At 42.0% G+C, this 19,021-nt stretch overlaps 1 protein-coding gene across 5 annotated transcripts in view; it reads right to left on the bottom strand.

Annotated features, from left to right (window-relative positions):
- RBMS1 (RNA binding motif single stranded interacting protein 1) overlaps positions 1-19,021 on the bottom strand; it is a 208,102-nt gene that overhangs the window by 42,654 nt on the left and 146,427 nt on the right. For all 5 annotated transcript variants that reach the window (XM_090045624.1, XM_090045627.1, XM_090045622.1 and 2 more), the window contains exons 4-5: positions 18,576-18,667; positions 2,350-2,507 (exon numbers count right to left, since the gene is read on the bottom strand). In XM_090045624.1, coding sequence (XP_089901750.1) covers positions 2,350-2,507; positions 18,576-18,667 — 250 coding nt within the window. The remainder of the gene's footprint in view (positions 1-2,349; positions 2,508-18,575; positions 18,668-19,021) is intronic.

Raw genomic sequence — 19,021 nt, 5'->3', positions numbered from 1 at the left:
AGCAGGAAGTCAGCTGGGGTCAAATGATCCCAGCAAGATAGGCATCCAAGTGTTTCTTGCAAGTGTCCCGAGTAGGTGCTTGCACCACTCCGAGGGGGATTCTATTCCAGGCTTGGGGGCTTGGACAGTAAAGAAGTTTTTACTTGGTTTTCCTGGAGTTCGTAACTGTTAGACCCTGTCTTCCCTTGGGGTGCCCTGGTGAACAGACATTCTCCCAGCTCCTGATGCACATCCCTTATTTACTTATAGGCAGCCACCAAATCCTCCCCAAGCCTTCGCTTCTCTAGGCCAGTGGTTCTCAACCTGCAGATCAATGTGGCAAAAGGGAAACTGGAAGTCCCACTGTGTTACTTAGCTTCACCACCACGAGCTGAGTCCCACTCTCCATATAGCCCCGGGCAAAGCAACCTGCACGGGACCTCCCCCCCTATCCCCTGGCACACTGACACTGGGGAGTGAAAGCCACGGCGCACTGGACACAGCAGGAACAGCAACAGCTGGAACTTCTGGCCTGAGCAGGCAAAGACCAAAACACAGTGCCTGTGTCTCACATACCCGCAGCGCTATGTGTACCATGGGTTGAGAAACACTGCTCTAAGATGAAGAGTCCCATTTCTCTCAGCCTCTCTTCATAAGGCCTGTTCTCTTGTCCTCTAATCATACACATGGCTCTCCTCTGGACTCTCTCAGCATGTCCTTCCTAAAGTGTGCGGCCCCAGAACTGGACACAGTATTCCAGCTGCAGCCTCACCAGGGCCAAGTAAAGCAGGAGGATGACTTCCTGGCTCTTGCTGGAGATGCATCATAGATGCAGGCCAGGATTTTGTTTGCTTTGCTGGCTGCAACATCGCATTGGTGGCTCATGTTTATCTTGTAGTCAATCAGGACCCCCAAGTCTCTTAAGGTCATGGTGCCAGTAAGTGTAGTACTGCTGAGCCTGTAAGTGTGATGTGGGTTTTTTCTCCTGAGGTGAAGAACCTTACATTTCTCCATGTTGAAAGCCATCAGGTTTTGATCCGCCCACCTTGCAAGCCTGTCCAGGTTGGCCCGAATTGCCAGCCTATTCTCCAGCGTGACCACACTTCCCCATAATTTGGTGCCATCAGCGAATTTAGCCAGTCCGCTTCTGATACCTGAATCCAGATAGTTTATAAATATGTTAAAGAATACTCGTCCAAGTACGGGATGCCACTAGTCACCATGAGCCATGTTAACATGATTCCATTGACTACCACTCTCTGGGTCTGACCATGGAGCCAGTTTCCCAGCCATTGGACCGTCATTCTGCAAGGTTTCTCCCTTATAAAAGGGAGCCTCTACTCTCAGGGAGCCTCTGGCCACTCCTAGGTGAGCTGAGCAGGGGTAAAGCTGATAATATTGCAGAAAACCTACTGAGAAAGTAGATTACGAAGCTAAGGTCTCTTAAAATGCTCTTCTGGCATTTAATGCTATAAGAAAACCTGAGGCAAGACTTGCTACAAATATTTCTTGTTCAAAGTAGAACAAAAACCCAACTTTAGCAGCCAAGAAGCTAGTAACTTAAGGAAATATAGACTCTCATAGATTAAATACCTGGGAGATGACTGGACTGTGGAAAAAATGCCTGAATTTGTTAAGCATTACTGTGATTTGTGTGTCAAATGTGAGATTTATTGTGGATGACTAAAACATTTTCTCACAAATTGGCAACAGGCCAGATTGTACCAGGAAATGATAATAAGTCACTTGATGGAAGGAGAAGTAGTTCAGTATATATTTCTTGCTTAGCCTCAACAGCTGGATTGGAGAAACAAGATCAAAACTTTGCTCACACAAACAAGGAAAATTTTTTTTTGCATCTGAAGAGACCCTACTTAGTCAAAACAGAGGTCAGATTATCACCCTGATCCATAGCTACTGGCTTATAGGGAGAAAGAGCTAGTGGTCTCAGGGTTTCAGATTAAGGCCTTCCACTACTACTGGCAAACACTGGGTTGGTGATGAACTTTCTGACACTTGCTAAAGAGTGGGGAAGTAGAATTAATAGTTGGTACAAGGAAGACACAGAAAGAAGAGTCTTATTCAACTTGAATGTGTGTGAGGGTGCACAACTGAGTGAAATCTTAGCCTTAAATCCTAACCAAGAGACAGACTGCCTAAGCAAATGACAAATTAGCAAAATCCTTCTGTATATCCATTTGGAAATTTCTTTTCAAAAGAAATTTGGTGCATTTTCTCCAATGGCCTCTCTCCTGTCACTGAGTGACAAATATTTAGAAAAACATGTTATGTATAAAGAGTAGTTCTGATGGATATACTGTTACCTGTGCAACAGAATGAATTAAAAAAAAATGGTTAAGAAAACTCTACCTTGCAAAGCCAACACCACGACTTGTACCACTGGAATCACGAAGTATCCTTGTGGAGATAACTTGCCCAAATGGTTTGAGCATATTCTCTAGCTCCTGCTCATCCATTGAAAGTGGTAAGTTGGAAATATACAGGTTAGTTGGATCTTGTTCTTGTTGCTGAAACAAAATTAAATACTGCCATTAGTTTTCTAATGCCAGAGCCACTGAGCATCGGTTGTGTGGATCAATACATATACTTCTATATTGTGATTTTTGGGTTTCTTTATATAAGCTCTTCTTTACTAGTTTAGCCACTTTAAACTACTGTCTCTATACAATGACATTCAAGGGCAGGAAAAATTGCTTATATCATTTCTAGGATCAGTTTTACTGACCTTGAATAGTCAATAAAACCAAAAGAAATGAGGATGAGGGTGAATAAATGGCTACAGCTTATAGCTTATCTTTGTTTTGATGTTTTGGAAAGAAAGAAAATATTCCAATCAGAAAAAACAAAGATTGAAGCTGAGAAGGAAGGAAAAATTAGACTGATGGAAAAAAGTGACCTGAAAATAATGGAGAAAAGTAGGGCGATGTATATTAGAAGGGAAGGGGGAAAAAACCTGGACTGAGGAAACAAGCAGGGGCTGAAAAACAAGGGGGAAAGAATACATTTTTGAGAATAAGGTATATCACAAATATTACCATAAAGTTGTTAATTGTCTGATATAGAGAGACCTGGATGTTTTAAGATTTCATAAAACTTTCCTGTTTTACAGTGGTACAAAACAGACATTTCATATTTTCTTCTTAAAAAATACCTGAGTGAGAGAAAGAAAAAGACCAGAATAGCCAGGAGCTGAGTGGTTAAGGCAGGTATTTGAGACATGGAAGACTGTGTTTCAGAGCAGGGCCCTGAACCTGGATCTCTAGCATTCCAGGGGAATGGCCAACTATGCAGACCCCGGCTGTTTCTGATTTTGACCATTCTGGAAACAACATTGATATATTCCTACATGAGTGTTCTCCTCTGGGTTCTCCAACCTTGTTAGGATGTCACTACTATCCTTCCTGTTGTTGCTAATTCTGGCCATACCTCACAATGACTTCATTCTTAAACTGTAAAGCAATCTGTGCAAGCAGACCTTTGTCTATACAGTATCTTAAGTATTCTACATAGATGTAAGGCTCCATCTTAAAAGAATAACTGTCTGCAGGATTGAATCTGTCCTGTACAGGGAAGGCTTTTTGCTTGGCTGGTTCTTCGGTGTTTTTCTTTCTTTCTTTTTTTGTGTAACTGATGATGAAATTTAAACCAATATAGTTATGCTGATACTACCCTGTCTTTGGCCACTCTTATTTCATATAACAATGCCTATTTTGGTTTACCTTATCTTAACTGGGAATGGCCCATGCAGGTCCTCATGGCTCTGGAAATTTGGTGGTGGGTGAACAGTAGCACTACTCCCCCACTGCCAAATTTCTGTACCCATAGGAGCTGGGAGGGTATGGTGCCAGGTATCCAGGCCAGGGCCCAATTCCAGCATGCGGGGGTGGTGCTGGGCCTTGGGATCCAATTCCAGCACAGAAAGGCGAGAGAGGTGGTGCAGGGCCCCAGGGCCCAATTCTGGCCTGCAGGGCTTGAACTTGACATGCCCCACTCATCTGGCCTATGGGTGAGCACCACTGGTTTATGTCAAATACCTATATTTGTACTTCTACAGTCCTGATTTCTACCATACTGAGCACCTTTAAAAATGCATTATCTGATATAATTATTTATCAAGGATCATAAGACTCCAACTCAGTTGACACCCTTAAATATGCACTCCCAATTCCTCAAGAGGGCATATCTAAATGTGCATTCACCCACTATATCATAAATGCACACAAGAATATACATTGTGCATTTGTTCACCTTGACCCTAACGTCTTGGAAAGTATGGGGTTTGTTGTTACAAACTTTCTTCTAATGGTGGTCCAGAGTTATCGAGATTAAATAACCTTTAACTGGAAACATGCTTAGGGACACTTTCCTTTTTTGCCCACTCTCTTGTTAATACTATTCCAATTCTCAACTAAACCATGTTGTCACTTATCAACTGATAACATTTTGCATACAAGGCAATTTTTTGTTGTTTTAATCAGTCCCCTTCACTGCAATACAAATGGCCTGTGACTAAGTTCTTTTTTTCCCATGGAAAAAATACTACTTCTGAATGTGAGGCAGGTCATACAACAATTTGATGACTTTGGACACTTATTGAAAATAATATGGAATGCGCATAGTATACAGAGAGGGTCTGTGGCTTAAGTGTACAGCTCACATTAATATTCATTACTGTATAGTGTTTGAACTCACAAGGGAAAAGTCTGCATTACCACAGCAATATTTTTAAATGAAGTTCAGATTTCTTTACTACAAATTTGAAATGAGGATAATTTTAATGTTCACAGAATTAGTAGTTTCTTGGTTTCTATTAGACAATTATCTGTATATACACTGAAAAGTGTAGGCTTTGACTTCATGGTTTCTCTTTAATGAACACCATTTGTAAAAGCTTTAATTGAAGTTTTAGCCCCTGGCATATAACACTGCATTCCCAGAAAAATCTGAGATTTCACAAGATCTTGGCAACATTTGGAAAACTGAAAAATTATGACAATTTGTAATATCAATAAATAAAATCTATATGAAAAATAGGAGAAGCCACATTCTGAAACAACAAATAAAAGCAGAGAATCATTTTCACTGCAGAAGGTCAGAATAATTAGGTTTCATGTGGGTGAACTGAACAGATCACATTCTCTGTTCTGGAGCAGTTATTCTAATCTGTAGGTTGTTGGATACAATGCATGCATGTTAAGGCTGATAGATCACAAACCTTGGCATGCAGGGGGTAAAAAGGCCTCCTGTGATTTACCCCTTCAAGGATGGTATTCCTGCTACAGCTTCAACACATACCGTAACTCTTTGTATACAAAATGACTGTTTTCTATAAAAGCCTATCAATATTTTATCAGAAGAGCCTGGATTACTTAACATGTTTTAAAGGTTATAGGTATATATATCACTTGCTCTATTTGTAAGTCCCTGTGAAATTGTAAGCACAGTATTTTAAGGACATTAAAACCTATTCCCTCCAACCTGGTAACATTTTATGAACAGTGGTTCTCTGAGTTCCCACGTAGGTGTTTGGAGGAGATTCAGCTCCAACTTCCATCTTTTTTACTTTCTCTTAATGGGTATACTGGACCTAGAAAGACTTCCTTAAAACTCAGTTAACTCTGCCCTTGCTATCCTAACAGGACATGCTGACCATTGTGTTAGACTGGATGGGCAAAGAGAAGAGAGAGTTAAAAGGTTTTTTCCTCTTATTTCTACAGCTATTCAAACAAAATGATGGAGGTGGGAGAGATGGTAAAATTGAAAAAGTATAGTGGGAACAAGACAGAAAAAAAATTCGTCCAAACCTTCCAAAAGGCCAGAAAAAAAATTCTGCATTTTGAAATATTATAGATTAAAATATTTTATGCAAGAAACAGACTTCAACAGACTATCCAAACTAAACAGGCTGTAGTTAGTGCAGATGCCCAAGCTAGCTTTAAGTGAGCTAGCCTGGATACTGGAAGCAGGTTTAGTATAGCACAATGGATATCTGACGTGGCTAATTTACCCTGCTTCTTGGGTGTGGAACAAGAAAAACTGCTTTCGATACCCAAGCTAGCTAGTTTCCCGTTCTCTCCTACGCTACACTGCAATGTGCACAATGCATCATAAGAAAATCTAGTTTGCATTTCTTCAGAATTCTACAATAGTTTGCCAGTAGAAAACTTCTATCTAGAAATGTATCTTACACTTGGTGTTTCATCCCCCATGATAAATAACGTGTTTATAAAAAATAGGATGTTATTATCTTTCTCCTAGCACACTGGACTTCCATATCCACAACCAATTCTCCTTTATCACATTTTATACGAAAAGGCGCCACACAAACACATGCTTGCTTTCACATAATATTTTGGCACCAAGTTGGTAAAACTGTTTTAAATTCAGGAAGTCAGAAGAAAGACAAACAAACTTTTAAACTCTGTCTAACTCTGGCAGGCAGTAGCTTAGTACATTATTAACTTTGGCAATTTCTCTTCTTATTGATAACTATCTCAATATTGTAGTCTGTCTGGCATATTTCTGAGATGAGACCTTCCTCCACTTCTAGGTCTAGCAAGCAAGCACGAACACAGACCATCTAGAACTTACCTACAGATCAACCATTGGATTTAACTGAAAAAATGAGTTTGGGCAAATGTTGATTGTTCTAAACTTTACACACAGTGAATCCATTTGAACTGATATCACATAAAAATTCATGGCCACATTGTGAACTAAACTTGAAAAGAAGTGAATGGGGGTACTGCCTGTTCCAACAAGTGTCCTAAAAGATCAACACAAAGGCTTTGCCGACTCCAGTGGGCTTAGCCAGCCAGAATTTAAAAGATTTGACTCAGTAATTTATGTATATAGTGCTTTACCTGGTAATAAGCATGATAATCTCTAGTGCTGAACACCTTCATCCTGCACTGACTCTGGGCTGAGCTGGAAACACTCAGCACTTACCAGGATATGGCCCACTCCTATGGTCTTTTAGGAAGGTAAAAACTGGAGAACTATTTCAGGAAGTATTCCTTTTAATAAGTGGAATCAGCAAGCTTACTTTATTCCTTTCTTACCCCCAACCCTTCTAAGCAAGTCCTCAGTCATCTCTGGTTGGATATTATGAGACAAAGATAAAAAGAGTACTTCTTTATCTTAGTGTATGCAACATGTTTCCTCTAAATTAATAAGCACATAAAAAGAACACAAAGTTACCAAAATTCATGTAAGAGAAAAATGGGGATCAAACGTCTCATGTGGTATAAAACTTTGTCATCATCTGAAATAAATTAATAAAAGTCTCCCTGTGCATATGGAACAGTTCTTAAAATGCAAGAAAGAAACTTGGCAAAGTGCTAAAACATCTGTTTTCTCTTGTTCTGTGTAAGGTCACTGCTAAAAGATAGCAATTCAGAAACATGTGACCAGACATCACTCACAGCACTGAAGATCCTTGGACTGATGGAAAAGGGATTAAATAATTGTTTGCTTTCATACAGAAAACAATTTTCAAGTTTTCAGTTGGCCTATATCCAATCAATATCAGTCATCACCCCAGCTTTAATACCGTCTGTCCAGAAGTTTTAAACAAGAGACTTGAAACATCATTAGCAATTTTTACTTGCTATCTAGCATTCCAAAACAAACTGGCTCTATCTTTAATTAGCTAGCTAAATATCATAATTTATTTTCATAAAGCACAGCTGTAGTATAAATGAACAGAAACAGGAGCCATCTAAAAAGATATTTTGAGCTAAAATAAATCACTGAAGTCAAGTTTGCAATTAGATTGTCATTTTAATCATATGCTTCTGGCATTTTTGCTCTCTCTCTAAGCTACAACAATGGCACAAAATGTAAAGTCTCTATAGCTGGCCCATGTGTGCCCTCCGCATTTCTTCAGTACAAAGCTGTATTTTGCCAAAAGTACAGGTCCCAGGATGGAAGCTCCACTTTGTTCTCAACAGGATGTAACACTACAGACAGAAACATGTAATTTCTCTAGTGTTTTTTAGAAAGGAAGCAGTTGCTAACTGTTCCATTCTACTGCTGGAGCCCTGAAATGATGGTCATTCAGCAACTCAGCAGGCAAAGATTAGCTTGCCTTTAATTTAGTCTCTATATATTTAATTAACTTACTTCTGAAATAATTTCCATTGGATGTTGTTTAAAGTACCTTCTAGATTTCTATTAAAGCTAACTGGAATTTGTTCATACAAATATAAGGACAATGGCTTAATTTAACTCAGCTTGTCCATTATGTTATGGGTTTCATTCTATTGCCTACAGAAATGCCTAGAAAATGGGTAGATGAAAACTTTTTACATGAAAAAAATGGCTGTAAGAAAACAATTTATTAGAGTACAGCTGTGCAACTTCTAAGCCCCTGGACCCCAGGGGCCACATGCCCTGGAGGCGGCCCTAATGGGCACTACATGGCATGAAGGACATACCAGGTACACAGTGCAGATGCTTACCTCCCCACCCCCACCGCTTCCCCCAACTTCTGTGACCATGGGTGCACAAGTGTGAGCACTCCCTCCTACTCCTTGCACCACAAGGCCATGATCCCTCCCCCTCCCCCTCCCCCCAGGCACAGCCTCAGACTCACCCTGCCGCTGGGGCAAAGGCAGGAAAGCAGCAGCTGGAGGAGGGAATCTGGAGACACTGCAGCAGGAGCAACTGGGGTGAGCAGGAGCAAGAAGGCCACAAATTAACCCCTTGATGGCCATGTGGCCTGCAGGCTGCCAGCTGGGACAGCCCTGTACTAGAGAATGGTCTTGTTTGCATATAACCTGTTCTAAGGCATTTAGGAGTCAATTATATCTTATACTCCAGATGCAGAATAAAACAGACCACAGTATTCCTCGCTATATTTTTACTACCCTAATTAGATTTAGTACACCAGTTACTATGGTAACCCACAATTATTTACTTTTTTCTCCCTGCAGGAATGTAAACTGACTTAATTCCCCAGAAGGCTGCCAGAGTGGAAATCACTACAAAAACCAGCGCATTCTCAAAACACATAGAAGTTAGCCATTTCTCATAGTCATTCACTCAAAAACATGTTCTTTGCTAGTGACACAGACTGACTACGTTCTACAACACTGTGTTTGACAGAGATAAAAAATAGTTAACCTTTAACTTCTTTTAGAGATGGTAACAGGTGCTACATACAGACTGTTTGTATTTGAACAGGTCTGTTCAAATACACGCAGGGACTATGCGGTGCACTGTAGGTTGTGTGTAATAGCTACAGTACTATCTTTCTCAAATAGGTTTCACAAAATAAAAATGACAATGAAAAGTAGGTTAAAATTTTAAGAAATGTTTTTGCAATCCTCCTAGCTTGAGAGAAGCAGATACTTCCACCACCATGTGGGAAGTGCTTTACAGTTCTTTCTTCCTAAGTGTCAGTAAAATAAAAAATAAAAAAGGTTACTGGCCAATATGCTTGTGTTTATTCCAACAGATTATTCCAAGACCAGACAAGGGCCTAATAATGATTTGTTACATATATTGCCAATTTCTACTAGCTCAAAAGCCAATCAGAGGCATGGGGAGGCCCTGGCCATAGTAAGCCCCCAAAAATGGCAGCAGGCCCAATGATCTGCCTGCAAGATCAGCTGGCTGCTTCCTTGCACTGGGCAGATCCCTAGTTATATGTGAGAAAATATGATACATCTTAAACCACTTTTAATCTGGACTGAAGCCATATCTGCGGCAAAGAGGTGAGTAAAACTGGACAGAGAGAGAGAGAGAGAATGTTGCTCAGGATAGTGAGTCCACACTTCCAAACTACAGTGCCAGGGGATTTTTGATCAGCTATCTTTTGGATTTAAAGTATTCAGGCCCCACTGCTTCTGCACTCTCTCTGAAGAACACTCAGGACCTTAGTTACAGAATGCCTCAAAATGTCTAGGTACCATTGCTAACCCATTCAACATACATGTATGTATGGACACATGGACATACACAAACACACACACAAAATCCTTGTTCTGAACAGCTTGCTACCTAGGAATTAAAGCTCTCTTGTACAAAACTCACCCTACATTAAAAGCGCTATTGACTTCTGAGGAAAAATAACTGTGATGCAAACTCAGTTGAAAATTGTAACACTGAAACAGAAACAATTTTTCTAGTTATATTTTATTGCATTTAAACTACAGTATGAAGTACTGCAGGATGTAAGAATGCAAAAATCAGTCCTTCAATAATATCCCAGTTTATGCATTTCATAGCTATGTATCTCAAAATTACGGCACTCTAAACCCACTCTACTGGGATTCAAGTTACAGTTCTAAGGAATCTGTATGTTTTAAACCTAGTAGTCAGACCTATAAGCCTTTCCACACTGGCATATAAAGTGTGATTTGTTAATTCCATGATGACATTTTAAATATTTCCACAAAACTCTCTTTTAAATAATATCATAAAGCCTTGAGAAGAGTCCATGTATGCTAAACCTTGGCTTACCTCCATGTATCTCTGAAAATTACAGCATTCAAGCAAGACAAGAGGCATGGTAACATGGTAGAAAGGCACCTTTTTATACATGGGAAGTTTATAGTAACAGAACATTGCTAAACAAACCTGAGACACAACTGATTGTCAATCCATGAGAATGGAGACATTGCTAAGTGCATCTTTTCTACGAAAATTTTGTGCAGAGCCTTGAAAGAATACAACAGTCTTCTAGGACTATTAAGATATATTCTACTAATCTGATTTAGAGAGCCAGGGCAGAACACAACCACTAATTTGAAATTTTAAAGAAGAGAACTTTATATACTTTTAGGGGTTTTTTTTCCTTTTTAATTTACATGTCCCTGTAGATATTCCAAATGCATCCCGTGTTCCAAAAAGAAATTTAAATCAATTAAAAAAGAGGCATTTCCCCACAGTCATTTAATTAATCCATTAAGACAAACAATACCATCTGTACCAATGGTATGCCTCCCTATAAATATCGAGTTTTCCCCTCTTCACCTCAAGTAAGACACTGTCTTTGTGTTATGCCCTGAAGTTCTTCAGACTCAAGTTCTGTCAGATTACATGAGGAAGTCGAGTGTCCCCCATTCAAATTTATTTGCTGGTAAAACCTGGAAGTGGCTGGCTTGAGCACTAATGGCTGATCTTTCACACTGGTATAATACAACCAATAGGAAAAAAGTGATCTCTATGCCATCCAAAGCCCAAAACATTTACAGCTTTAGACATCCAAACGACAAACACGTCACATTAAATTACACTCAGAAACAGAGTGGCCAAACAAACAAGCTCACCACAGGCTCATTTCAAACTTTCCTAACAGCCCAATATATTAATTGAAGTAGAGGGACAAGAAGGGGAATCCTACAGGAACAAGAATTAGGACTGATGAGCAATTCCCAATATTACCCGCTGGAATCTTTCAGAAAAAAAACGAACAAAGCCACTGAAGTCCATAGACACGCCAACAATAATTTCTGGCATCTTTATAAAGACCTCTGACAGATGTAGAAGAATCAACATTGATGTTTGATGTCTATCCATCGCTAGGACACACCCACAAACAAAACCAGACACTACTGAAGCGGTCTCACCACAAACTTCCTAATATTGTTCTCTAAATTCAGAATTTTGAAACAGGGATAACTGAATATGTCAGAACCACCAGATGGTTTCTTAAGTAATGGTTTAACACACCGCTGCCCAACTTCTCAGCAGCTGAGGGCTTGCAATCTGTTACAGACGCTTTGGAGGACAGTATTAGGATTCAGCCTGACCTTGATGAACTGGAAAAAATGGTCTGAAATTAATAAAAAGAAAGCCAATAAGGACAAGTGCAAAGTCCTGCACTTCGGTGGAATAACTGCATGAACAAATACAGATTGGAGAATAACTGGCTAGCTTGCAGTATTCCAGAAAGGGACCTGGGGTTTATCGTAAGCTGAATATGAGCCAACAGTTTGCTCTTCATGGAAACAATGCCAATAGCTTACTAGGTGGTATTAACAGGACTGACACTTGTAAGTCAAGGGCAGTGATTCTTTTAGTCTATTCAGTACTGATGGGGTCCCACTCAGAATAGTGTCAGTTTTGGGCACTGAGTTGCTAGGAAGATGTGGACAATTTGGAAAGAGTTTTCAAGTACCCGATGGGTGGTTATAAAGAGGGTGGTGAGAAGCTATTCTTTACTGACGCAGAAGACAGGATAAGGAATAAACTGCCTTAAACTGCTGCAAGAACCTTGTAACTATGAGAGTAAGAACTGGAACTAAATATCTAGAGCAGGGGCAGGCAATTATTTTGGGTGGAGGGCTGCTTACTGAGTTTTGGCAAGCTGTTGAGGGCCGCAAGGGTAGCCCTGCCCCTTAACAGGTGCCCCAGCCCCCGGTCACCATCTTGTGACTGGAAGTCCCGACAGGTAACCCCCCCTGACCTTTGCCACCAGAAGTCCCTCCCCTTAACCCTGGAAATACTCCTTTAAGCAAAGGGCTTGCCATCTCGGAACCAAAAAAATACCAAATTATAGTCTTAAACTCAAACATCTAAAAGATTCATTAATTTGATTTCAAAAAATATTTTTGTCCTGATTTACATGCGTTTGTGTAGTGTACATAAAAGTGATTGTATATAATTGCTTAAAATGAAGCTCTTCTTACTCTCATATATTGTAGGGGAATGGATAGGTTAGTGGGGGACTGTGGGTACGTGTGTGGACATGTGGGGTGTGGGTGGGTACCGGGTCTGTGGGGGGGCTGTGTGGTGAGGGGGTAGCTGGGGGGTGTGAGGGTCTGCAAGTATGGCAGTGCGAGGGGGTGTGTGGGTGCATATGGGACTACCCTATGAACACACACACCCTCCAGGTTACTGGTGCAGGCCCATGTTCCTGCGTTCTGGCAGTGCAGCCAGGAGCCACATGATGCTGAGCAGTGCACAAGCTGGAAGGCAGGGAAATGGCTCGAGGAAGGGCTTTCCTGGGGGGAGAAGGGTGAATCAGGGCAACCACCCCAAGCCTTATGCTTTGGAGGGCCCTGCAGAGCTGGGTGGAAAAGCCATGTCTGATGTTTAGCCCGCCCTCTTGCCTGGCAGGTTGGATGTCTCTTTGTTTGTTCCAGCTGGAAGTTCTGGCTGCCACCCCTCCCACTGCATCTGGGGTGCCAGGGCATTCACCCCCTGGCGTAAGTGTGCCATGGGATAGGAAGGGGGGACCCCATGCAGGCTGCTTTGCCCTAGGCCCCACATTCTGCTGGTACAGTTTCTGGCTGGGGGTGGGATGGGGCTGGGCTGCTGCATCCTGCTGTCAGCTCTGAGCGGTCCTACTGTTCCTGGCCCCTGCCATCTTTGAAAGGCAGCCAAGATAAATATTAATTTTCTAAAATTATTAGGGGCTCTGCGGACTGGATGGGATGGCCTGGTAGGCTGGATCTGGCCTGTGGGCCATGTTTTGCCCACCCCGATCCTTGGAAGTTAAGAGCAGGTTAGATGTAAGCTTCTCTAGAATGGTTTTGGTGGGGATGGTCCACACCGGAGCAAGGGGTTGGACTAGACGATCCCTTAAAAAAAAAAAAAAAAAGGGGCCAGAAGGGGCCTTATGATATTATCTGTTGTAAGTCATCCAAATACCACAGTAACTCATAAAAGCAGAGAGAAGGTGTTTAGGAACCAGAATACTGACAGCAGATAAGGTAACACGAGACTTTACTATTGACAGGTCAATATACTGACCAGTACTTATCTGCAGGGTCATTTGAAGCTGAATTGCTTGTATCAGTCATAAAGGGGGACCATCAGAATATTGTAAGAAAGTTATGAGTAAACTGGTCAGCATATTTTAATTGTAAAAAAGCATTTTTAGAGGAGAAGAAGGTAATGTACCACACAGACATGCAAGCACATGTGTACATATATAAACATTTTTTGTGTGTGTACATATTTTTTTTTTATGTAAAGTGACTGATCTGCAAATCACTTTCTGGAACCTACTTTGAGACCCCCTTCCTGGGGCCTGATTTTAGTGTTTAGTCCCCTCAGAAAGAGTGACTTTCTTTAGGTGTCTCAGGTGAGATGCATAAAAATCAAAGCACTCTCACTAGTCACTTAAAATATTTTTGCCTTTATTTGTTGAAAATAAATTTAAAACCTACTCCCATGGTAAGAACTCGTTTACCAGTCCAAAGTTGACTTATATAGAGGTATAAGCAACATTTTTTCCCAGGTACTCAAATTTGACAATTTTGACCTATGAACAGTTAAAAAAAAATGTATTAATGACCCATATTTTAAATCAGTGCTCACATAAAGGAACATTCAATAGCATCTTACTGCTATGCAAATTTTCTCCTGTTTGCAACCAGGTATGGCAGAGGACAGGATTGGGGAAAATGTGCTTAAGGAAATGTCAAAGCCAAGGAATTGGTTAAACGGGGCTAGGTTAGTGAATTCTTCCTAACCACAGGGAATTTGCACAAGTTCTTTTCTGTTCTACCCTCTCCATTTGGTGATGATATTTCTACCCAGTGTCTGGAAAGGTATAGAGGGTCTTGGATAAATTAGATACATGTTTAAAAAATGATGGCCTTAGAAATTACAATAGTGATCTTTCAAGAAGTTATGTCAAGAAGTTATGTAAGTTATTTTTTTTCTTTAAATCAAGTTTTAGCTGCTTTATTACTATCCTGTTATTACTATCCTGTATCTTTTTTTTTTTTTTTTAAAAGACCTTAATTAAATGCCCAGAAACCCCCCTTTCTCCAACACATGATAAACCAAGAAAGAAGTCTTGTAACTCCCAGTATGTACGTATGTTTGTGTGTGTGTGGCTGTAATGGAATATGCATTAAGTATTAAACATATGGTTTCCATTTTGTTGCTCTGGAACCCATCCAAAGACATTTTACATTGTTAGTTTTACTGTTCTCCTCAGCTGAGAAACTGTGGAAAAATATCTCATCAGAAAAAAATCTGTACTTAATAGATGGCTCCTAAGGATTGCTAGATCTGTTGTAGACCAAAATAGATCCAAAAAAGTCCCATCAAGTTTATTATTTAATACCTTGAATATTTCTGTCTAACTAGAATTCAATTTTCAAACTCTGAAGGATTAGCTTTAAGAAATACAGGAGACCCTTGCCATTAGCAGGCGATATGTTCTGGAGATCCCCGTGAATACTGACGGGGCTCCCTGTCAGGCCCCACAGCCATCCCTTGCTCCCTCACAGCGCCTGGGGACCGACCCCTTTCCCCCGAGCATGGCCACGGTTGCTCCAAGAGCCATCGCTGCCTTCCTCCCCGCCCCAGGGTTCCCCCGTGATGCCTGGGGACCAACCCCTTCCCCCCAAGCGCCACTGCGGCTGCATCTGGGGGAAGATGATGCCACTGCCACCTCCCTCCGCGTCCCTGGTGCTTGCTATTCGCCCACCTCCCGGCTCTGCCCTCCCCCGCGAATATTGGAACCCAGATTTTGCGAATAGTGAGTGTTTCCTGTACTACAGATTATATGCACACATTTTGCAAAAATATTTTATGTAATATATTTGTGGTGGTATGGCAAAATGATTAATATATTACCTCTCTGATTTTACAGTTGTCTAGGGTAACAAAATTCACCCTCTATTGATAGACCTTTACTCCAAAAGTCATGAACTTGATGTACATGCAGATATGATCACAGATAGAGATTAGAGCTCAAAGAAAGGTAATTCTGTGTCATGGAATTAACATTCCTCTCTCCGCAAAAGGGAATGAAGCCCTGGAGCTGCCCCTAAGCTATGGAAGACATTGGAAGCACTGGAACAGTCCACCTGGCAGGCTGCTGCTACAGGGCCCCAAGCAGTCTACCAAGCAGACAGGCTGGCAGGAAATACGAGCCCTGAAATGTTGTAGAGGTGGTCAACATCCACAGAATGTCTTGGGTTTGCCAAACTGGCAAATTTTGAAAAGCTCTAGCAGATCCCCTGGCATGGAAACACCTTAAATACTTTGGCTGAGACTTTTAAAATTCTATAGATCAGGGGTCAGCAATGTTTTCTGGCAGGGAGCCACAACGATCCAATTCAGATTCAACGTGGGCAAACACTAAGATCTAATCATCATGGATCCAGGTTTTCTGTTTGCATGGAAAAAATGCAGAAAACACAGGTTTCTCTTTTTAAGGAGAAAAACACAGGTTTTCTTCTTTAAAGGAGAAAAATGCAGGGAAACAATAGGTTTCTCCTTGCAGGTTGACAGAGATCTAGTCTGCAAAGGGCTGGAGGAGGAGGGTGATCAGGCAGGGGGACTCCAGGTTTATGTGCATGTGCACCCATGCATGTGGCAGCCAGGCAGCATTAAGCTTCTGCAGCTCCCTGCAGGTAAATATGAGGAGGTGGGGTGGGACTGAGGCTCCCATAGTGAGGGTGGGAGGGAGGGAACTGGGCAGGGCTGTGGGACTTGGGGTCCAGGACTGGGGCAGGAGCATGAGGCTGCAGGGCCTGGATGGGGAGCAGGATGGAGCAGCGGGTGGCTTGTCCGAGGGGTTATGGGGGGCCTGGCTCCTCGTCACTGTGTGTACTCCCCGGGATGATCTGGGGGGTATGCATTCCCCAGATCTGTGCGCCAGGTGGGGGCAGCTGCAGGCTGGCCACTGAGGGCTTGGGGCTCCCTGCCCTGCTACTCTCCCTTTGCAGCCCAGTGGGCAGGACCTAGCACAGCAGAGCAGAGGGGGGAGGCTCAGTACCACTGCGAAGTGCCCAATACCACATGACAAGGTGCCCTCTGCTTGCCCAGCAGCAGTTAGGGGCATAACTCTGCACCACTGCCCCTGCTGCCTCTGGGTGGTGTTGCAGGGCTCATGGCAGTGGCACTGAGCCTCCCTGCCCCACTCTGCTCTCCTGTGCTGGGTCTTGCACACTGGGCAGCAGAGGCACCTAGGGAGAGGGCAGCAGGACAGGGAGTCCCAAGCCCACAGTGGGCATGCTGCTTCCCTCCCCTTCCCCAGTGGGCTCCACTCCAGCCATGACACTTGTGGGAGAGGGGGAGCTGGGCTCTGCGCTCCGCTCCAGCTGCAGCACCTGTCACCTCACACGGGCGGCAGCTGAGGCTCAGGCGCTGCTGACTGGGCAGAGGGCTGCAGACCTAGGTCTCTGGCCCTATACCCCTGGCAGCTGGGAGCCCCCTCTGGCAGGGCTGGGAGCACAGAGAGCTGTGGGTCATGAATGAGGGGCAGCAGTGTGGGGGCTGTGGGTTGGGGAGTGTGGGGCACTGGCAGGGCCAGAGGGCTGTGGGTTTTGAGAGAGGGACACCTGGGGGGTAGGGTACACCTCACCATGGTGGTATGGGGCTCCTGGCAGTGCCAATGAGCCTTCCCGCCCCACTCAATTTATTTTATTATAGTGACTGGGGTACTGGTAGGCTTCCAAATTGCTTTAAAATTGTAAATATATCTATAAAACATTGTGTTCAACTGATACCTACACACACACACTCTCAATATACACATTATTTTTTATATCTATAAAAAATATGTGTCTGTATCAGTTGAACACAATGTTTTTATATTTTTATATATAATATAAATCTATAAATCTATCTATATAATGGTGTTTCACTTTAGTTATGGAAAAACATGGATTTGTGGTTTTTTTAATAAGAAAATTTGGGGGGGGTTATCAAAGAATTTGTGATTTTTAGACAGGGAAATCCAGGATCCCTGCTGATCACCTCTACCTGCTGCCTGACTGGTATAATGCGGGCAGGAAGAAGCCCCTTGCTTCTGAAGCCACAGTTACACAAATTGGATCCAAAAGCTCCATGGGTCATAGGTAATCAACCCCTGCTACAGACTTTCTAAGGTCTATGGCCACCAAACTCTCATAAGCCCCTTAGAACATTTCAAATTTAGGTTTTAATTCAGTTAACATAAAATATGGAACAAACACTGAGGGGGCAATTGTCCAGTTATGTTCCAGTATGTATGACTGAAATATCATCCCTGAAATTGGAGAGTTGGTTAATTTCACAGAAAGTAGACAGGCAATCTGTAGATGCCTTTCTCTACCCCTGTTTTTTTTTTATTGCCAAAACAGTTATTCTTTTGCACCAGCCTGAAAATTGTGGACTTAACCATGGCCATAAAGAGTGGATTTCTCCACTGGATTCAACTGGGACATGCCTGTAACAACCACTTAAAAATTCAGAGAGCAGAGAGTATTAAACCCTGTTTATTCAGTGGGTCTCCATAGATAAAGCACATAATGATGGTGGGCTATAAACTACATCAGCTACTAATTTGTCTCCAGTCACAATTCAAGATGTTGAATTTATTCTGTGAAGCCTTTTATACTTTGGATCCTGACTATTTTAAGATGTAAACTTCCCCTTGATTTAGCTAATTGCAAAAACATTTGGTTCACTGAGAGCAGGATGGAAATGCTAAAGGGTTCTTCTCTCTCCTTACATGGTTTTAACAGTTAAGTTGAGACACTTTATTTGGAAGTCCCTGTTTCTTAATGCTGAGTTGAGGGGCTTGAAGACTGCAGCCTGGGCAGTGGGCCTGCAACTTTGCCTACGGTCTGACAAAGCTTAAGTCTGTCCAGACTGCAAGATTATTTTTAACTTACCTTTGCCATCTGTGCTTGGACTCCAGTAGCCTTCAGAGCAGAAACGGCCTTCTGAGCAGCTGCTGGGCTGTCAAAATCTACAAAACCGTAACCTGAAATTTAAGGCATCTTTTACTGAGAAGCAAACGACCCCTTTATAATCATGCAGGTTGGACAGGGTACAGACCATGGTACTATGTGTTATATACTGTTATGTATATATATGTTATACACTCCTGCCAGTAGCTGGGGCTATTCCATATTCTATTTATCTCCAGTTACTATCTGTTTTGCTTGAAAAGCATTCAGTTTAGCCCTTTTGCTTGCTCTATAAAGATGGTTTCCCCATTGCTCCCTGTCTGATCTCACTGGGACAAATCCCTGCAATACAAAAAATGGAGGATGAATACAAATTTTGCCTTGAAGAGAGAGGCCAATTTAATATGAGAAAGCTGAAGTTCTTTATT

This window comes from Crocodylus siamensis, chromosome 4 (assembly GCF_052110815.1).
Source record: "Crocodylus siamensis isolate JL-2025a chromosome 4, ASM5211081v1, whole genome shotgun sequence".
Classification (NCBI taxonomy): domain Eukaryota; kingdom Metazoa; phylum Chordata; order Crocodylia; family Crocodylidae; genus Crocodylus; species Crocodylus siamensis.
The sequence above is the reverse complement of the archived record's forward strand: the minus strand, read 5'-3'. Positions and strand labels throughout refer to the sequence as shown.